At 36.8% G+C, this 20,420-nt stretch overlaps 1 protein-coding gene across 1 annotated transcript in view; it reads left to right on the forward strand.

Moving 5' to 3' along the window:
* Nucleotides 1-20,420, forward strand: part of LOC132551489 (hydrocephalus-inducing protein-like) — a 94,678-nt gene that overhangs the window by 37,249 nt on the left and 37,009 nt on the right. The window contains exons 37-49 of the mRNA XM_060215634.1: nucleotides 4,561-4,701; nucleotides 5,168-5,351; nucleotides 5,485-5,626; nucleotides 6,165-6,245; nucleotides 7,575-7,811; nucleotides 8,466-8,755; nucleotides 8,916-9,001; nucleotides 9,910-10,080; nucleotides 11,173-11,324; nucleotides 11,657-11,911; nucleotides 14,471-14,515; nucleotides 19,592-19,774; nucleotides 19,914-20,033. Of these exons, the coding sequence (XP_060071617.1) occupies nucleotides 4,561-4,701; nucleotides 5,168-5,351; nucleotides 5,485-5,626; nucleotides 6,165-6,245; nucleotides 7,575-7,811; nucleotides 8,466-8,755; nucleotides 8,916-9,001; nucleotides 9,910-10,080; nucleotides 11,173-11,324; nucleotides 11,657-11,911; nucleotides 14,471-14,515; nucleotides 19,592-19,774; nucleotides 19,914-20,033 (2,087 nt within the window). The remainder of the gene's footprint in view (nucleotides 1-4,560; nucleotides 4,702-5,167; nucleotides 5,352-5,484; nucleotides 5,627-6,164; nucleotides 6,246-7,574; nucleotides 7,812-8,465; nucleotides 8,756-8,915; nucleotides 9,002-9,909; nucleotides 10,081-11,172; nucleotides 11,325-11,656; nucleotides 11,912-14,470; nucleotides 14,516-19,591; nucleotides 19,775-19,913; nucleotides 20,034-20,420) is intronic.

Genomic DNA, 20,420 nt, shown 5'->3' on the forward strand with positions numbered 1-20,420 from the left:
ACGGGGAACCCCCAATCCCTAACTCAGATAAGGTTATATATATCAATATTGTCCCCTCTGTTATCTTTCTGCTCTTTTCAATCTTGTGCCTTTATTTAATTTTTAAATTGTACCATATTTGATTGCGATGACATTGAAATGAGATGTGATTAATACAGCTTTCTGCTGTACATTAAAATAAGGTAGAAATTATGTATCTCTCAGAATAATGTCTGTCACAATCAAATATGGTGTTTTTTTATTTTTTGTTTATTTTTTGTTTCTTGTTCAGTTGTAGCATGCCAATGTATTTTAGTAAAAGGACTTTTAGTTTCCCTACCACTACAGTGGGAACTGTTATATAGTCTCTAGTCCCCTACCACTACAGTGGGAACTGTTATATAGTCTCTAGTCCCCTACCACTACAGTGGGAACTGTTATATATAGTCTCTAGTCCCCTACCACTACAGTGGGAACTGGTATATAGTCTCTAGTCCCCCTAACACTACAGTGGAAACTGTTATATAGTCTCTAGTCCCCCTACCACTACAGTGGGAACTATTATATAGTCTCTAGTCCCCTACCACTACAGTGGGAACTGTTATATAGTCTCTAGTCCCCTACCACTACAGTGGGAACTGTTATATAGTCTCTAGTCCCCCTAACACTACAGTGGGAACTGTTATATAGTCTCTAGTCCCCCTAACACTACAGTGGAAACTGTTATATAGTCTCTAGTCCCCCTAACACTACAGTGGGAACTGTTATATAGTCTCTAGTCCCCTACCACTACAGTGGGAACTGTTATATAGTCTCTAGTCCCCTACCACTACAGTGGGAACTGTTATATAGTCTCTAGTCCCCTACCACTACAGTGGGAACTGTTATATAGTCTCTAGTCCCCCTAACACTACAGTGGGAACTGTTATATAGTCTAGTCCCCTACCACTACAGTGGGAACTGTTATATAATCTAGTCCCCTACCACTACAGTGGGAACTGTTATATAGTCTCTAGTCCCCTACCACTACAGTGGGAACTGTTATATATAGTCTCTAGTCCCCTACCACTACAGTGGGAACTGTTATATAGTCTCTAGTCCCCCTACCACTACAGTGGGAACTGTTATATAGTCTCTAGTCCCCTACCACTACATTGGAAACTGTTATATAATCTAGTCCCCTATCACTACAGTGGGAACTGTTATATAATCTAGTCCCCTACCACTACAGTGGGAACTGTTATATAGTCTCTAGTCCCCTACCACTACATTGGAAACTGTTATATAATCTAGTCCCCTATCACTACAGTGGGAACTGTTATATAGTCTAGTCCCCTACCACTACAGTGGTCTAGACTACAGTGGGAACTGTTATATATAGTCTCTAGTCCCCTACCACTACAGTGGGAACTGTTATATAGTCTCTAGTCCCCTACCACTACAGTGGGAACTGTTATATAATCTAGTCCCCTACCACTACAGTGGGAACTGTTATATAGTCTAGTCCCCTACCACTACAGTGGGAACTGTTATATAATCTAGTCCCCTACCACTACAGTATAGTCTCTAGTCCCCCTACCACTACAGTGGGAACTGTTATATAGTCTAGTCCCCTACCACTACAGTGGGAACTGTTATATAATCTAGTCCCCTACCACTACAGTGGGAACTGTTATATAGTCTCTAGTCCCCTACCACTACAGTGGGAACTGTTATATAGTCTAGTCCCCTACCACTACAATGGGACCTGTTATATAGTCTAGTCCCCTACCACTACAGTGGGAACTGTTATATAATCTAGTCCCCTACCACTACAGTGGGAACTAGTCCCCCTACCACTACAGTGGGAACTGTTATATAATCTAGTCCCCTACCACTACAGTGGGAACTGTTTCATTGTACACAGAATTCAGCCCATGGTTGATTTCTAACTTGTTCATGTTTTGATTGTTTTTGTGGTAGAATTGTGTTTTGTTTCTGTCTGTGCTGCACAAAAATTCTTATTTTGCATGACATATTTTGTGTTCTCTGTGCCATGTTGATATTAATAGGAGTTATTGTGATTGGGGAGGATTTATGTCCCTTTTTTGTAATCTCCTGTGCTGGAGTTAAAAAAAAATTATATATATCACAAGATTTTGGAGGCTTGTGACTAGGTTAAGGAAATTTTGTTCAGTTTCTACATCCACAATGGAAAAGTACCTTAGTGTAGTCATATAGTAGTTTAAACAACATATTTCAGACTGAACTGAAAAAAAAACTTTATCAAATATTTGACACATTGTTGTTTCCCCTAATTCCTCGTTTGTGCAGTATCATTGGTATATCTTTAGTAAATAGAAACTTTTCCTGGTAAAATAACCTCCATTTCTAAAGTTTTCCAAATTGTGTTAACCATACTGTTGATTCCAAGATTGGTTTGGAGATATTGTTGATAACACACACTTTACATCCAAACTAAATCCATACATTAATGAACACAGACTTATCATCATGTGGAATTCTAACCGTAAATTTAATGTCAGACTTGATGTGTTTTCTTCATTTCTTTAGGATTCTGTGTTTTTAGTTCAGGAAAAATCTCAGCTACAGTCGCTCAAAAAACCGAAGCAGGTATAAAGGAGTGTGAACTGTATTATCGTAACATATAGTAAACGTGTGGCATGGACGTTGTGATGTTGACCAAACACAATTCATTACAACATGTATTTCTCAGGTTTTATACAGCTGTTCATGGTTTTATAACTGAATTGTGAAAACACCAAAGGCAGAAACGAACTTCTTTAGACTACCTGTTCAGTTCTTATCATATTTTCTGCATGGAATGTATTGAATGTATTACTACAGAGACAAATACTTAGAAATGATAAGCAATATATTCAGTAGATTCCTGGTATAAAAAACATTCATCACAAAAGATAAACAGAATGTGTGAAATTTATGTAACATTCAATCTGACAGACAATACCAGACAGCATCACAATGAAATTATTTTCATGCTTACTGCAAACTTTCTTTTCAAATTAACTTAAAAAACCAGTTTGATACATAAGATACATGATTTTGCTGGTCCTGCCTTTTATTTGTGTATATAGCAGCCTAATTAATGGATCAGTGGTAAAGTTGACTAACATGTTGTATAATGATTTAGGAATTAATTCTCAAATGTATAATTGGTTGATTTTGTACTGAGGTTTGAATTGGCTTCAAATTAACAGTTTCAATGGTGATGGTAGATTTCAGAATGGTTTTCAAACCATTTCAGTGTGTTTGTGTTGATAAAAAAAGACATTTTTTTAGCACATCATCATCGGATGGTGGGCTATTCAAATCGCTCTACGTTCCTGGACTGTTATCTATGGTCTGAGGTCAATCGGTTCTTGTTCTCGCTTGGATTGGTCCTTCTCAGATTTCATATGAATATTTCCCTTGGTCCCTGGTTGAACTCTTTTGAGTTTCAGAATGATGAGAAAGCAAAATGGCTTACAGGTGGCCATCTTGGATTTTGACAATAAAGTTGTTATCACTATTTCTTGAAATAGTGGATGGATCTTTCTCAAATTTCATATGTAAGTTCCCCTTGGTCCCTAATACTGCTTTTTTTTTTTATCTTTGGAGTGATAAGAAAAACAAATAGACTGAAGGCAGCCATCTTTTTGATTTTTTCTATGAAAGTTTGTTATAGCTACTTCTGTAGAAATACTGGATGGATCTCTTCAGATTCCCAGCAGTATGTATTTGTGCCTTTTGATGTTCAGATAGATGAGAAAGACAAAATTGCTGAAAGGCAACCGTCTTTGAGAAGTCAAGAGTTAAAGTTTATTATTGCTATTTATTAGAGGGATTCTCAAATCTCAAATGATTAAGAGCAAATAAGAGAAAAGAAGAAGAAAAAAAAACATTTCAGAGAACAAATGGAGATCAAACAATTTTCTCAATTTTTATGTCAGTTTCACTCATGTCAAAATGCTCACATGTCAATACAATGATTAGTTTAAAGCAAATTAAAGGAAAGAAGAGGGGAAAAAGGGAAAGTTCCATTTTTTATAGAACAAATAAAGATCATACAGGTATGATAATTGGTGCCAAGATCAACCCGGATCTCTTGTTTAAACATAGGATGTGTGATAAAAAACTGTAGATAGAAAAAAAAAACCCAGCTAATTCTGTATTGTGTTGTTAGTAGGGATGTGAACTTACTGCAATTTTTCTTTTATTTGCTTTTTTTGTAAAAATTTGATTTTTTTTTTACTTTCGAACAATTGTTTTGGTGAGTATACTTAAATGTAATGCTTACCCCTCCTATTTAGCAAATATACTGATTATGTATTTTGTTGTAGCTGCTGCTGGTGAAATGACCATCATTGATTGCACTGAGTTGTTGAACAGGGGGGATGCAAGCTTTATACATAAAGCATTTTGACACTGTTCAAATAATTAAGAGCTTCACACTTCAGTCATAAACATTATGTATTGTCAGAACAATATCAGAAGCACTCATCGTAAAATGCATATATAGTGTTCTTTTACAATTATAACTTTCTGTGGTTGAACATAATTGTAGAATTTTTATTGTTATAGGTGCCAAGCTCCCCGCTTCCTTTAGCTGCACCCATTGCGCGTCGCTTGAGTGTTAGTGCCAGTGTAGCCGGTGAAGAGGGTTTGATGAGCTGCGTCCTACCTGAGGATCTCTTGGTAGACATCATCTCGGAGAGATTACAGGTCATTTACATGTTCTTATCACATTAAGTCATTTGACAAACAGTTACCGATCTAAGGTTAAGATTGCAAATGTCTGTTGGTGATGCTTAGTATAGTTATTGTTAGTCCAAATGTTGATGAAATTGTCGATTGTCCTTCATGTAAGTGAATTTGTAATACTTATTACTCAGGGAAATCCAAAACCTTCATTCAAAGAGCAACCAATTAAAGAGCAACCAGTCAAATAGCAACCAATCAAATAGCAACCAATCAAATAGCAACCAATAAAAAAGCAACCAATCAAATAGCAACCAATCAAATAGCAACCAATCAAGAAGCAACCAGTCAAATAGCAACCAATCAAAGAGCAACCAATTAAATAGCAACCAATCAAAGCTTGTGAAGTATTTTTTACATATTGTTGTATTATAACACTTGTGTATTTCAATGGTTTACTGATTTTTTTTTTTTTTTTTTGCATTTATAGCTAAATGACTGCCATCGTGGAGTTGTACTGGATGGCCTTGAAACTTTGTTCGCTCAGAATATCCAAACTGCTGCCAATGTTATCTTGAAGGCTCTGAACAATAGACGTTTCATATACTTCATCACACTTAAACTTGACTACAGTGTCCTTAAAGAGCAGGAAAAGAAAGCCCAGGAGGAGAATGGTATGTTATAGTACAATACAGTATATCTGTATGAGTCTATTACACCACTGTTAAATCTCTATAACACACTGATGGTAGATCTTTACATACTGATGGTAGATATCTCACATGGCTAAATATGGAACTTTTACAGATCGTTTGGCTAAAGAAGAGGAAGGAAAAGACAGAATGAGACTTGAAGAGATGTCAGAGGATGAGTATGATGCTCTACCTGAGAAGGAGAAAGCTGCTGTTGACATGAAAAGACTGGACATGAAGAAGGAGAGAATCAGGAAGTAAGTGTTTGGTGGTGGAGTGTGACACTTACTTCACCAGGTTTTATCTCCCTGATCAGGCGTGTGGTATGGTTAATATTTCATGACCAGGTACCCTGGTTTCCTCTGAGCATTAAGACCCTCGGTAGTACTCGTACATCTTGGTAACAAATAATATTTGGTTAACTGATATATTAATGTTGACGTTGTGTTAACTGAAATATGTTGACATTGGGTGAACTGAAATATGTTGACATTGGGTGAACTGAAATATGTTGACATCATGATAACTGAAATATGTTGACATTGTGTTAACTGAAATATGTTGACATTGGCTGAAATGAAATATGTTGACATCATGATAACAGAAATATGTTAACTGAAACATGTTGACTTCTGGTTGACTGAGAAAAGTTGACATCATGTTTACTTAAATTTGTTGACATTAGGTTTAGTGAAATATGCTAACATTGCTATCCGTTTATTTTTCTGAGATGATTTGATCTGAAGGATCAATATGTTATAGTCCTACATGTTATATATACCTGATGTGTTACAGGGAGAATGAAGAACGTATGGAACGTGATCGTTTGGAGCGAGAAGCTGCTGAAGCAGAGGCACGGAGACTTGAAGAAGAAAAGTAATACTTTAATTATGACCTTCTTTTTCCTGTCTTTAATTATTGTCCTGGAATAAACTGGAATGCAAAGCACGGCGGACAATCTTATAATATAACCTTTGATAGGATTTCACGGCGGACAATCTTATAATATAACCTTTGATAGGATTTCACCAAAATCTTATAATATAACCTTTGATAGGATTTCTGAAAATACGGCAAACATTTAATATAACCTTTGATAGGATTTCCGGCGGACAATCTTATAATATAACCTTTTAGGATTTCACGGCGGACAATCTTATAATATAACCTTTGATAGGATTTCACGGCGGACAATCAACTTTGATAGGATTTCACGGCGGACAATCTTATAATATAACCTTTGATAGGATTTCACGGCGGACAATCTTATAATATAACCTTTGATAGGATTTCACGGCGGACAATCAACTTTGATAGGATTTCATGGCGGACAATCTTATAATATAACCTTTGATAGGATTTCACGGCGGACAATCTTATAATATAACCTTTGATAGGATTTCACGGCGGACAATCTTATAATATAACCTTTGATAGGATTTCATGGCGGACAATCTTATAATATAACCTTTGATAGGATATACCAAATAAGATAGATTTTAAACTCGATTTCATTTCTGAAAATATTTCAAACATTTGTTAGCTCTTTATTGATTACCAGATGATAACTAGGAGATGTGACATCACAATCTTTATCATCTGCTGTCTGTCTCTTGATAGTAAACTGTGTCTCCAGGAGTCAGAATGATAAACTGTGTCCCCAGAAGTCAGAATGATAAACTGTGTCCCCAGGAGTCAGAATGATAAACTGTGTCCCCAGGAGTCAGAATGATAAACTGTGTCCCCAGGAGTCAGAATGATAAACTGTGTCCCCAGGAGTCAGAATGATAAACTGTGTCCCCAGGAGTCAGAATGATAAACTGTGTCCCCGGGAGCCAGAATGATAAACTGTGTCCCCGGGAGTCAGAATGATATACTGTGTCCCCAGGAGTCAGAATGATAAACTGTGTCCCCGGGAGCCAGAATGATAAACTGTGTCCCCGGGAGTCAGAATGATATACTGTGTCCCCAGGAGTCAGAATGATAAACTGTGTCCCCAGGAGTCAGAATGATAAACTGTGTCCCCAGGAGTCAGAATGATAAACTGTGTCCCCAGGAGTCAGAATGATAAACTGTGTCCCCAGGAGTCAGAATGATGAAATGCATCCTTGGACATGTAATTAAATCACTCCTTGTAATAACGTTGATCTTACATGGTATTATTTCCTACCAGTTAAAACGTCTTTTTATCTTTATTTATTTCAGGCCCAAGAAGAAGGGTAAAAAAGGTCCTGAGAAACCTAAGGAAGAGCCAGCCAAGGATGGTAAAAAAAGTGTGGCTGCTACAGGTAAAACAGGCAGTACAGACCGTGTACAGAAATCTCAGGGAGGTCCCAAACCCCACGACAGTGACCACCCAGTCAGCAAGGCTGGATCCAGTGTTACTGATCGGCCTGAGTCCCATCAAACAGAGAAGAGTGACACAGTACTGGACGATGGGAAGTAAGTCTACCAAGGCTATCTTTTTAAACTCAGTATTGCCATTTTCATATCTGTATTCATTTTGATGATAAATCTGAAATATTTCTTCATCATTGGACGGATATATATTGTTCCACTCAATGGTACGTCTTTTGCTGTTGATGTTAAATAATATTGTAGCAAAGACTTTATACTCTACAAGGACAGTCTAACCTGTCATAACTGCCGCTTTAGTTAGATGGACACCTGCTTATAACGGCCGTTTTCAGACCCTCCCAATCGTTTTTGCTCATTAATGATACCTAATTTAACGGCCACTCTTTTTGTCCCCAAACTCACTATCAAAACTCGTTTAAACGACAATGACAATCCTGATTATTAAACTGTATTCAAATATCAATGTGCAAATTGCCGCAACTTGGGTTCGAAAATAAGGAACTTCAATTAAGAGGCCACCTCTCTATAAAGGCCACTTTCATAATTTCCCCGCATTGGCCGTTTAATGCAGGTTAGACTCTATTTGAATATCTTAAAAACATGATGACTGTTTTTAACTGAAATGGAAACACAGACTGAGATACCACTAACAGTTAAAACATTAAAGTGATATACATGAATGTTTAAAGTTTGTGTACATCTGGGTATGGTGATGGCTAAAGTCTACATTCTTTATAGGAAAGGTAAGAAAGGCAAGGATGGCAAGAAACCTGGTGATGGAAAGGAAAAGTCGGACAAGGAGAAAGGAGAAAGCGAACCAGAAGTTTTGTGTGATCCTCTCAAAGAATCTGAAATCTTGCTCATGCAACGATTCCGTACAGTTGAACATGCCAGCAAGGAGATAGGTGACCTCATAGAATTCTGGGACAGAACAACACTTGGCATCAAACGACCACCTACACCATCGGAAAAGTCTGAAGAAGATGGACAACATCACCCACCATCTGGCAAGAAAGCCAAAGGAAAAGGTATGTACATAACAGTTAATTTGCATTTTTCCTGAAATTATTGGTCATGATTGAGATATACAGATATAGAATATTGTTCTGAAAAAACACATACTTACATGTATATATATTGATGAACTACCTAACAATTACAGTAATATTAGAGTCATTCTGTTCACAGATAAACATGACAAACAAGAGAAAGAGAAGGAAAAGGAAAGACAGAAACAGATCGAAAAAGAAAACGCTGAAAGAGCTGCCAAAGAGGTGTGTATTAAGGATTACGAGGGATCTCCAGCAGTCTACGTTTAGCTAAACAAGCATCCCTAATGATCTCAACTGACATTATCTCTTTTGACTGGCATCTACTGTTACCCTTTGTCCATCAGTTAAATTCTCATTTTAAATCAGTCCTTGTTATAAACCATTGAATAAGTTGATAAGGAGAGTCCAATACAGAAAATACAGCCAATCCCTCTTTTGTAGAAACAACAGGATTTTGCTTAACTTTTATCTGATGCATCTTTTGAAGAGGCATTCAATTTTGTTTATACTAGGGGTTAAAAATATTAGAAAAAGGAAACAGTTTTGTATAAACGGTGGGTCTGGACCTCCATTAAGCTCTATGGGGCAAATTTAGACAATCCAGATCGCACTCCTTCTATAGGAATGTGAGAATTGTGTCCACATTGTGTGCATCTTGGGGTTAAGAGAGATTGAGCTCGATTTGAGGAATTGAGGAAGCTCTTTGAAATTCATCTCCATATGCAGGGATGACAAGATTTTGACCAAATTTTGTCTGAAGCATCATCAGGTAGAAAGTATTTAAGTTTCTTGAGGAGTGCTAGATGGATAATTTTTTTTTTTATCTCTAGTTGGGCATGAAGAGAAAAAAAGATAAAACTTATCAGTAGTGGGTACAAAGATTCCAAGAGAGAAAGGAATGAAAGCATTGAGTGTGAGATGAGAGACCTGTGCTAGATCATATTCTGTTAGAGGACTGACCCCAGCATATGAAAAAAGAAAGGAAAAAGATCCCTTTACTATCTCTTGTTTATAAAATAAATGAAAGATACCAGGAACAAGTGGTCAAATCTGCCCTGGTGACCACTTGTGTATTTTGTTATATAAAGTTATGATACAGTTTTCTGACGAGAGAGGAAATTACATTGTAGGCAGCAGCAGCTACACAGCAGGGAGAACCAGCAGATGGAGAAGTTGCTGAGGAAGCTACCAAGGAGGAGGATGGATCTGGTATCCCCCACCTTCAGATAGACTGCTCAGATAAAGCTATTACACCCTTTGACAAACTCATGGCTTTACAGAAACTGCCAAGTATGAATGAGGTAAGACTCAGCTTTAAGTTAACACCTAGGTTCAGTTATAGGTACAACTGTATTTAGGACAGAGATACAGTCACAGGCTCAGCTGTATTTAGGACAGAGATATAGTCACAGGCTCAGCTGTATTTAGGACAGAGATACAATAACATGTTCAGCTGTATTTAGGACAGAGATACAGTCACAGGCTCAGCTGTATTTAGGACAGAGATATAGTCACAGGCTCAGCTGTATTTAGGACAGAGATACAGTCACAGGCTCAGCTGTATTTAGGACAGAGATACAATAACATGTTCAGCTGTATTAAGGACAGAGATACAGTCACAGGCTCAGCTGTATTAAGGACAGAGATACAGTCACAGGCTCAGCTGTATTTAGGACAGAGATACAATAACATGTTCAGCTGTATTTAGGACAGAGATATAGTCACAGGCACAGCTGTATTTAGGACAGAGATACAGTCACAGACTCAGCTGTATTTAGGACAGAGATACAGTCACAGACTCAGCTGTATTAAGGACAGAGATACAGTCACAGACTCAGCTGTATTTAGGACAGAGATACAGTCACAGACTCAGCTGTATTTAAAACTAAGAGAATAGACTCAGCTGTATTTAGGACAGAGATACAGTCACAGACTCAGGTGTATTTAGGACAGAGATACAATAACATGTTCAGCTGTATTTAGGACAGAGATACAGTCACAGGCTCAGCTGTATTTAGGACAGAGATATAGTCACAGGCTCAGCTGTATTTAGGACAGAGATACAATAACATGTTCAGCTGTATTTAGGACAGAGATACAATAACATGTTCAGCTGTATTTAGACTCAGCTGTATTTAGGACAGAGATACAGTCACAGACTCAGCTGTATTTAAAACCAAGAGAATAGGCTCAGTTGTATTCAGGACTAAAATAATTAACATAGTCATATTAGGACAAAAGTAAAAGAGTACCTTGGCTAAATTTAGGACAGAACTAAGAAGTAATTTACACAAACTTCCAATCACATACAGGTATATGTATTAGTAGATTTGTAACTTTTATGATGAAATAGACACAACTTTGAATATTTACAAGGTATTGCTTATGTGCAGGTCCTTGATGGAATTGGACTTGGCCCCAAAGGTCCACCAATTCCACCTTCAGCCACATTTGCTGTTGTGCCCTACCCTGTGAAAAGGAAAGCTCCTCCTGTATCTGAGTTTGGTGGACGTTACATATTTGTTGCTTCATCCCCAGATGATCCGTAAGTATTTCAGTATACCTACAGTATACTTATATAAGGTTACACTGTGGCAGTGCCATTTAACAATGCTAAATTGTGACATAGCCAGCACAACTATAACACTTCTTTCTTCATTTCATATACTGGTCGCTCATTATCCAAGATTCAGATGCTGTCAAATTTCAATTAACATGTATGCACTCAGTGTATTATGATATAACCCACACAACGACATTGTGTTTCCTCATTTAACAGTCAACATTTCCTAAAATCATGACTCACAACTGTGAGGATAGTTTTAGGGATTTTATTTGTTTACAAAGAGAAATTACGTTTTGGGTTTGTTTTTACAGCAATGTTGGTATCTTGGATTCTAAGGATCCTGAACCAGAGGAAGAGAAGTCAGTTACTCCTGACAAAGATCTCACAACTCCAACCAAAGGCAAGTCAGGCAAGACCGACAAGTCTGGAGGCAGGGAGGACAAGAAAGGCGAGAGGAAGAAGAGTGCAGAGAGGAAACAAACATCCAAGACAACATCTCGACGCAATTCAATGCAGGTTCCATCGCCTCCCCCCGGAGCTGCCACTCCAGTATCTGACTTGGACAGGTGAATTATCTATACATTATATCACAACTTAATTACTCCTCACGTTTTTTTATTCTCCAATCAAAAATTTTGACAGGACATAATATGATAAGGTGTTATCCATCTACACATCCGTCCATCCATATCAGTCTGTGTGTTTACAGATCTCCATTCCCAGTTTTCAATAGATCTCTTCTTTAGTAGGCTTTATTACCAGGACAAAGATTCTGTTTTGTAAATAGTATTTGGGTTCAACTACTTTTAGGGGAGTTATTATCCTTTTTACAGCATTCAATTTTGTCGAGAGATTTCCTACCTCAGATTTTATCCAATTCGGTGGCACTTTTTGTAACGAAATTGTAAAGAATCATTCAGATGTGGTACAAGTTGTATAAGTCCCTCATTTTATAAACCCTTTAAACTTGACACGGCTATCCAGACAGAAAATGTCCGCAGTTGTTTAGATTATACGATTATTGTTTCATTCCTACATTGGTGTCCATTTTGATTTAATGAAAAAATTCTCTTTATCATGACATGAGGGTGTATTGTTTGGCTCTGTGATATTTTTTATTTATTTATCTTTTGATCAGAAAATTGATTTTTTACTTAAAACTTTGATTGACCAGCTGTGTTTTGTTGTAGTACATGTAACTTAAGTTTTGATAACCTCTGTGTATATATATAGTGTGTTTATTAATATCTTTTATGCAGTGATTGTGTTTTTTTTATCTTTTTTAAATAATCAGCATGGACTTGCTTTCATATCTAATATTTGACCTGTGTGCTAGTTCTTTTCCTTCCAATGTCATCTTCCATATCTAATCAGTGACATTTGACCTGTGTGCTAGCTCCTGTCCTTGTCATCTTTCCAGTACAGTTTACAAGCATGCTATGACAGGGTAGTAAACCATGTGTAGAGGAATTTAGTGGGTATATATCACAGATCATTTTAAACAGGTACTGTATAGGAAATAATTTGAAATACTGATGAAAGAGGCTACAAGTTGATGGTCAGTTTTTGCTGGAAATGGGATGGATATATGGTATCTGTTGGGAACTTTCAGTTAATTTTCTCCTGAAATCTTCTCCCACTGTTTTGACTGATCTCTTTTCAAACTTGGCAGGCATATATCTCATGTTGTTACTGAACAACAGTTAGAGTCAATGATTTTAAGAGGATTTAATGCTCTTATCATCAGCATTTTAATCTTATTTTGTCCAAACCCTTTTCCCCAGTTTTCATCTTTTTGAAACTTGGTATACTTGAACATTCAAACATATAATAATACCGTTTCTCCTGCAGCATTTTGACTCAACAAGTTTTGGAAGAGTTATTGCCCTTTGCTTTTTGCTTTGTTGAAAGATGCTCTCTCTCTCTCTCCATCATTATCAAGCATATTTTTAAAAACTTTTGGTTTTACCATAATGACGTAAAGTTTTAATTTCTCCGATACTTTTTGATTATACAATTCTTGTTTCATTTCTATCGTGATATTTATCCATCGTCATAATCCAATCATTTCTGATTTCTTTTGTAAAATCTGGGGAAAAACTTCACAGCTAAATTCAGTGATAGGTATAAAATTAGTTTGACAAATAAATTTTGAGAGAATTCCAGTGCAGACAAAAATATAGAAGTTGAAAACCACGGGTATGAAACAGGAAATGTTTATAGTGGAAGATTAAATGAATGATGTGTTCATTATCTCCCTTGATCATAGTTATATTTTAATTGATGTCACTTTCATTATCTCCCTTGATCATACTTATAGTTTAATTGATGTCATGTTCATTATCTCCCTTGATTAAACTTATGATTTAATTGATGTCACTTTCATTATCTCCCTTGATCATACTTATATTTTAATTGATATCATGTTCATTATCTCCCTTGATTAAACTTATGATTTAATTGATGTCACTTTCATTATCTCCCTTGATCATACTTATATTTTAATTGATGTCACTTTCATTATCTCCCTTGATCATAGTTATATTTTAATTGATGTCATGTTCATTATCTCCCTTGATTAAACTTATGATTTAATTGATGTCACTTTCATTATCTCCCTTGATCATACTTATATTTCAATTCATTTTTTATTCATTTTCTCACTGATCAAACTTCACATCTGAAGTGACATCATGATCATTACCTCCCCTGTTCAAATTTTGATCAATATCTTGTTTATATTTTTCAGCATCTTTTGAATACGCATGTTCTTTGCGCTTCCATCCTTCGTTGTTCTGTTCACCCTAACTATAAACATATATCATTTACCTTTCATCCTTCACTGTCTTGTTCACCATTCACTGTCTTGTTCACCATTCACTATCTTGTTCACCATTCACTGTCTTGTTCACCCCTTTACTATCTTGTTCACCATTCACTGCCTTGTCCATATAGAGATCCCTTTGTTTTGTCTCTATTTACCCCCACTGATCACAAGGTTTATATTTGTAATCCACTGTCTCCTTCAGCAGAACAGTCACCAATGTTTTGTTGTTGAAGGCTCCTATAGCACCATTATATCTGTGTAGCAATGCATGACAAGCTTCCCGTCTCGTTGATTCCAGCACTACCGGGGAAGGGTTTGGTGTAGCTGATGCCAAAACACCTAAGTAAGTACCATCAGCATCAGATCATGGCTCACAACTATTTTCCTACACTCAGCACAGCAATGGCACCAGCCAGGCTACATATTCTGCTGTAGGCTTTGTTATAGCCAAATTCCCATACTTGCCTTCTCAGTTATTCAAAGCATAAATATTTCTTGCACTTTATCCTCAGTTTAATTTGTAACATATTTCACAATTCTTGTGCCTGAGATATTACAATTACCTCCACAGACCTACATTTGCAGTCTTTCAAATCCAAGTAATTTCATTTCAGAGTTTTTTTTTTTTTTTTTTTTGACAAATATCATTTGTAAGCATCCTATTTTTATTGAGTCGTACTTCCAATTATATGGACACATTTTAGTACAAGTTCTGGGTCTTCCCATTGTTTTTTTATTCTTCTAATTTTTGTCTTGTAACTTTTGAACCCTTAGAGTTATCTAAAAGAAAGTTGGATTAATCATGCGTCACTCACAGGCAGTATGCAGTGAACTTGAACTAAATCACTGTGACTTTCACCTCAGGGTTAAAATCAAAAGTGCAATTTTTGTTTGAGTTGTGTTATAACTCAGGTTTAGAGTCAGACACATGGCAGGGCTCTTTCTGGGTTGTGTTATAACTCAGGTTTAGAGTCAGACACATGGCAGGGCTCTTTCTGAGTTGTGCTATAACTCAGGTTTAGAGTCAGACACATGGCAGGGCTCTTTCTGAGTAGTGTTATAACTCAGGTTTAGAGTCAGACACATGGCAGGGCTCTTTCTGGGTTGTGTTATAACTCAGGTTTAGAGTCAGACACATGGCAGGGCTCTTTCTGAGTTGTGCTATAACTCAGGTTTAGAGTCAGACACATGGCAGGGCTCTTTCTGAGTAGTGTTATAACTCAGGTTTAGAGTCAAACACATGACACAGCTCTCTCTGAGTGGTGTTATAACTCAGGTTTAGAGTCAGACACATGACACAGCTCTTTCTGAGTGGTGTTATAACTCAGGTTTAGAGTCAGACACATGACACAGCTCTTTCTGAGTGGTGTTATAACTCAGGTTTAGAGTCAGACACATGACACAGCTCTTTCTGAGTGGTGTTATAACTCAGGTTTAGAGTCAGACACATGGCGGGCTCTTTCTGGGTTGTGTTATAACTCAGGTTTAGAGTCAGACACATGGCAGGGCTCTTTCTGAGTTGTGCTATAACTCAGGTTTAGAGTCAGACACATGGCAGGGCTCTTTCTGAGTTGTGTTATAACTCAGGTTTAGAGTCAGACACATGACACAGCTCTCTCTGAGTGGTGTTATAACTCAGGTTTAGAGTCAAACACATGGCAGGGCTCTTTCTGGGTTGTGTTATAACTCAGGTTTAGAGTCAGACACATGGCAGGGCTCTTTCTGAGTTGTGCTATAACTCAGGTTTAGAGTCAGACACATGGCAGGGCTCTTTCTGAGTAGTGTTATAACTCAGGTTTAGAGTCAGACACATGGCAGGGCTCTTTCTGGGTTGTGTTATAACTCAGGTTTAGAGTCAGACACATGGCAGGGCTCTTTCTGAGTTGTGCTATAACTCAGGTTTAGAGTCAGACACATGGCAGGGCTCTTTCTGAGTAGTGTTATAACTCAGGTTTAGAGTCAAACACATGACACAGCTCTCTCTGAGTGGTGTTATAACTCAGGTTTAGAGTCAGACACATGACACAGCTCTTTCTGAGTGGTGTTATAACTCAGGTTTAGAGTCAGACACATGACACAGCTCTTTCTGAGTGGTGTTATAACTCAGGTTTAGAGTCAGACACATGACACAGCTCTTTCTGAGTGGTGTTATAACTCAGGTTTAGAGTCAGACACATGGCGGGCTCTTTCTGAGTTGTGTTATAACTCAGGTTTAGAGTCAGACACATGGCAGGGCTCTTTCTGAGTTGTGTTATAACTCAGGTTTAGAGTCAAACACATGGCACAGCTCTTTCTGAGTAGTGTTATAACTCAGGTTTAGAGTCAAACACATGACACAGCTCTCTCTGAGTGGTGTTATAACTCAGGTTTAGAGTCAAACACATGGCACAGCTCTTTCTGACATGTTTGTGTCCAGCTTTCGATTTAGACACAGTGTGAGATTCTTCCTGATGTGTTGAAAGTTCTAATTGATGCAAAACACGATCATCCATTTAAGTTACCTTGTTTTACATCTGTGTTTTCATTTGTTTTTAGGTTTAACTAATACAGAAATATAACTTATGGGTCGGGTCACCTACACATTGTAAATAGCTGGCTCAGTTGTCATCATATACCAGTATTTATGATATTTTCACCAGGAAATAGAAGTAGAGCATGCTGTCTGTAGTGTTTACCTCGAAGGTCATTGCATTTCTTAAAAATTATTTGGCTTTGTTTACTTTCAATCAAGAGTAAGTAAATTTGATGTTGTCCCACTTTTAATGTTGTTGAAAACGCATGTTTGCACTACAGTTTTGGTCAACGTCTTGTTTTTGCATATTTTTTTTCTGAAAAATTCAAATTAAAACATTTTGTTAAGATATTGATATTTTCGTTGCAAGTTGACCAATCAGAGTAGAAATAAGTCTGTTTCATCTCTTGCATCACAAAGATCTGTGACATCACAAAAATCTTTGACATCACAAAAAACTGTGACATCACAAAGAACTGTGACATCACAAAACGTGTCAGTGATGTCACAAAGATCTGTGACGTCACAAAAGACAGTGACGCTGCAAGGGTCAGTGACATCGCAAAAGTCACAAAGTTTGTCTGAAACATCAGGAAGCCTGAAGTTAACGATGCTTAAAGAGCGACATTTGAAGAGTCTGGATAGGAATGAAAACTCCAGCAACATTACCAGACAACTACAACTCCAAGTACTCGGAATGGTCCCCTTACCGTAAATATCATCTCGTGAGGAAATAGCGATAAACAAAGTGATTCCATTTTCACTTCAGTATCTAAACAGACGCTCAGAAAATGGAGTTATTATTTATTTATGACACTGTTTTCCTCACAATTATTTTCAAAACAAATTAAATTGTAGAATTTTATAAATATGTCTGTTACAAATCATAACAAGGACATATTTTGGTTTGGCAGTGTCTGTCCATCCTTTTCTAATCAGGCGATCATTTCCAAACTTATGAACTTATGAAGTTGTGTTTTTTTCCTGATAGGCATTTCAATTCAACTTTTTTTGAAAAAGATGATGTCACTGTGTAAGATTAGCTAGTTTATACTTATATGTCAACATATGTAATACAAGCTAGAAGTCACATGTATTCACCAGGTGATTCAAGGTCGGTGGTAAACATCACATAGTATTACATGTACTGGTACTGCAAGGTCAAGGTCAGTGACGGAGGTCACAACGTGTTTGTAAGTTGATAAGTATATTTCACACAATATCGAGACTGACCTTATGTACGCTCATTATCTATATACTTAACACTGATTTAAACCATATATATTAACTATGTGGTCAAGGTAATAAGGTTAGAGGTCAGATTCTGCAAGGTCACTTTGACATCTTTGTTTAAGAAAACAGTAAATGTATATTATAACCATGGTATGATTTTTATACACTGCACACTTGTAGTGTCTGTTGATCTCAGAGAAGGTCAGTTTGTCTAAGCTTCATTGATTACAACAGACATGACTTTATTAGGATACTCGACATGTATCAGGGTAATACTGAGAACACTATGTATCTTTTTAATTTTTTTTTGTTGGAGTGCAAGTATTCTCTTGACTTTTGATGGTGGATGCTATGATACCATGTTGTTTTCCCTTTGTCTTTGGACAGATTTCCATGCTAATGATGTATCTTATTGCTGGCCTTTCACTGCTGGCCTTCGCTTCATGCACACAGATGGTAGTTTCCTACTAACTGGAACTGAGTGTTTTAACATTTTTATAATTAATAACACAGTATGCTAGAAACATGCAATTTGTCCTCACACCATGGTTAGTGGTATTGAATAAAAAAATTTCTGAAAGCTGAATGTATCAGTGATGAGAAATTTCAAAGGGAAAAAAAAAATTAATTTTCTGTGAGGGGATGTTGCACAATTTCTGGCAGAATTAACAACTTAACCCAAGTTTTTAGTCACATGTTAACCACACAAATAATATCATTTTAGTTTATTAGATAACTTGATGTTTCAGGCGACCTTTTCTCATCAGTAGTTCATGAGAAATCTTAAAAGTAGGGCTTGAATGAAAGGGGACATTAAAGTAGGAAATTTGCTTATGTTTCAGAAATCTTCTTTTCCAGATTCAGATCCTGCAAAATTGACAAATAAAACTTTCCATGGATGGAAATATGCTAGGATGTTTTCAAAATTTTGTGAAACCAAAATACTCAATTGTCTTCAAGGGAGGGGGTAAAATTTGCTGTAGTTTATAAAGGAAAATAAGACTTAGGGGTATTTTTGTTTTGATATAAAAGATAATTCTAACTTGATTAATATTATTATCAGACAACAGTTAGCAATAAAAACAACTATATTTATATCAGGGCTCAGGTAACCAGTTTACCTCAGGGCTCAGGTAACCCAGTATTCCTGTACATGGAGCAGTAAACATACTCACATGCATATAAGCTGGAGTTGACATACTCATTTACATATAAGTGGGAGTAGACATACTCATTTACATATAAGTGGGAGTAGACATACTCATTTACATATAAGTGGGAGTAGACATACTCATTTACATATAAGTGGGAGTAGACATACTCATTTACATATAAGTGGGAGTAGACATACTCATTTACATATAAATGGGAGCCAACATATCTTAGATGGTTTGGAAAGCAGAAGACTGAATATCAGTTGAACATTAATCAGTTATTGTCAAGTTTACTGTGACATTCTTGTTATATATATGTCACAATAAAAATACATGTTATTCTATGTGATCGACTGTGTAGACTGAGGACCTCAAAATATTGTTCTGAATCTAGTACTTTAAGTAAGAAACAGTCTGACAGAAATAACAAGTACTTGAGATGATTATGTTGGAGAATGTTATGTGTATGTTTTACGTTTTAATTGGTTCCTCTGTCAAATGTTGTTTGTAATTTAACCAGACTGTCAATCTTTCGATGGATTGTCCCAGCCAATGGGGAAGTAACTCTGCGTCTGCGATTCCAGTCAGAAGAGCTTGGCCAATTTGACCAGACACTTAACTTTGAAATTGTCGGAACTCGACGAAGATACCAACTGTACTGCCGTGGAATATGTGCTTTTCCTTCCATTAGCAGAGAACCAAGGTAGGTATAGTGTCTGTGTTTTCCTCCATCAGTAGAGAACCAAGGTAGATATAGTGTCTGTTTTTTGTCTAGATCAATAGATTACTTGTATAGGGTTGGGGATGAGAGACACAAAGCTCATTTTGTTTTTGTTTTGCAGAATTGTGTTCCCAAGTCGTAAGAAGAGCAAGAAGTCCGATGAAATCGTACATAAGAAGTATATCCTGTCTTCAGACACCTTCGAGTTTGGTCCTCTGCTTATCATGAAATCTAGAGAAAGGTAATATTTGGTGTCTTTTATGTACCTCAGTATCACACAAACAACATAATATGTCAAAATTTATATCTGATTCAGAGATTTAAGTTTTGGTCTTAAATCATTACAGAGTTGACTGTTCTACCATGAGAACTATGTGTTAACTTTTCTCTTAATAGAGTAGTGGACTGTTGTAATGTTTGTTTTAAATCACATTGTGAAGGTATAGGGGATGTGACGTGGTTACAGTCATTGTCATTCTTATGTTTCAGTAAAAGGGAATTTCATGGTCACCACCATCATCTCATTTGGAAATTATCCTTTTCCTTGAGAAATTTTGTTGTGGTCGTATTTAATGCTCATTCTGTAAGAATCACAGTAGTTTGGTTGTTGTCAAAAGTAAAAAGCTGG

The sequence above is a fragment of the Ylistrum balloti genome, unplaced genomic scaffold (assembly GCF_031769215.1).
Source record: "Ylistrum balloti isolate Yb309-2 unplaced genomic scaffold, AGI_CSIRO_Ybal_v1 Utg370202, whole genome shotgun sequence".
NCBI classification, from domain to species: domain Eukaryota; kingdom Metazoa; phylum Mollusca; class Bivalvia; order Pectinida; family Pectinidae; genus Ylistrum; species Ylistrum balloti.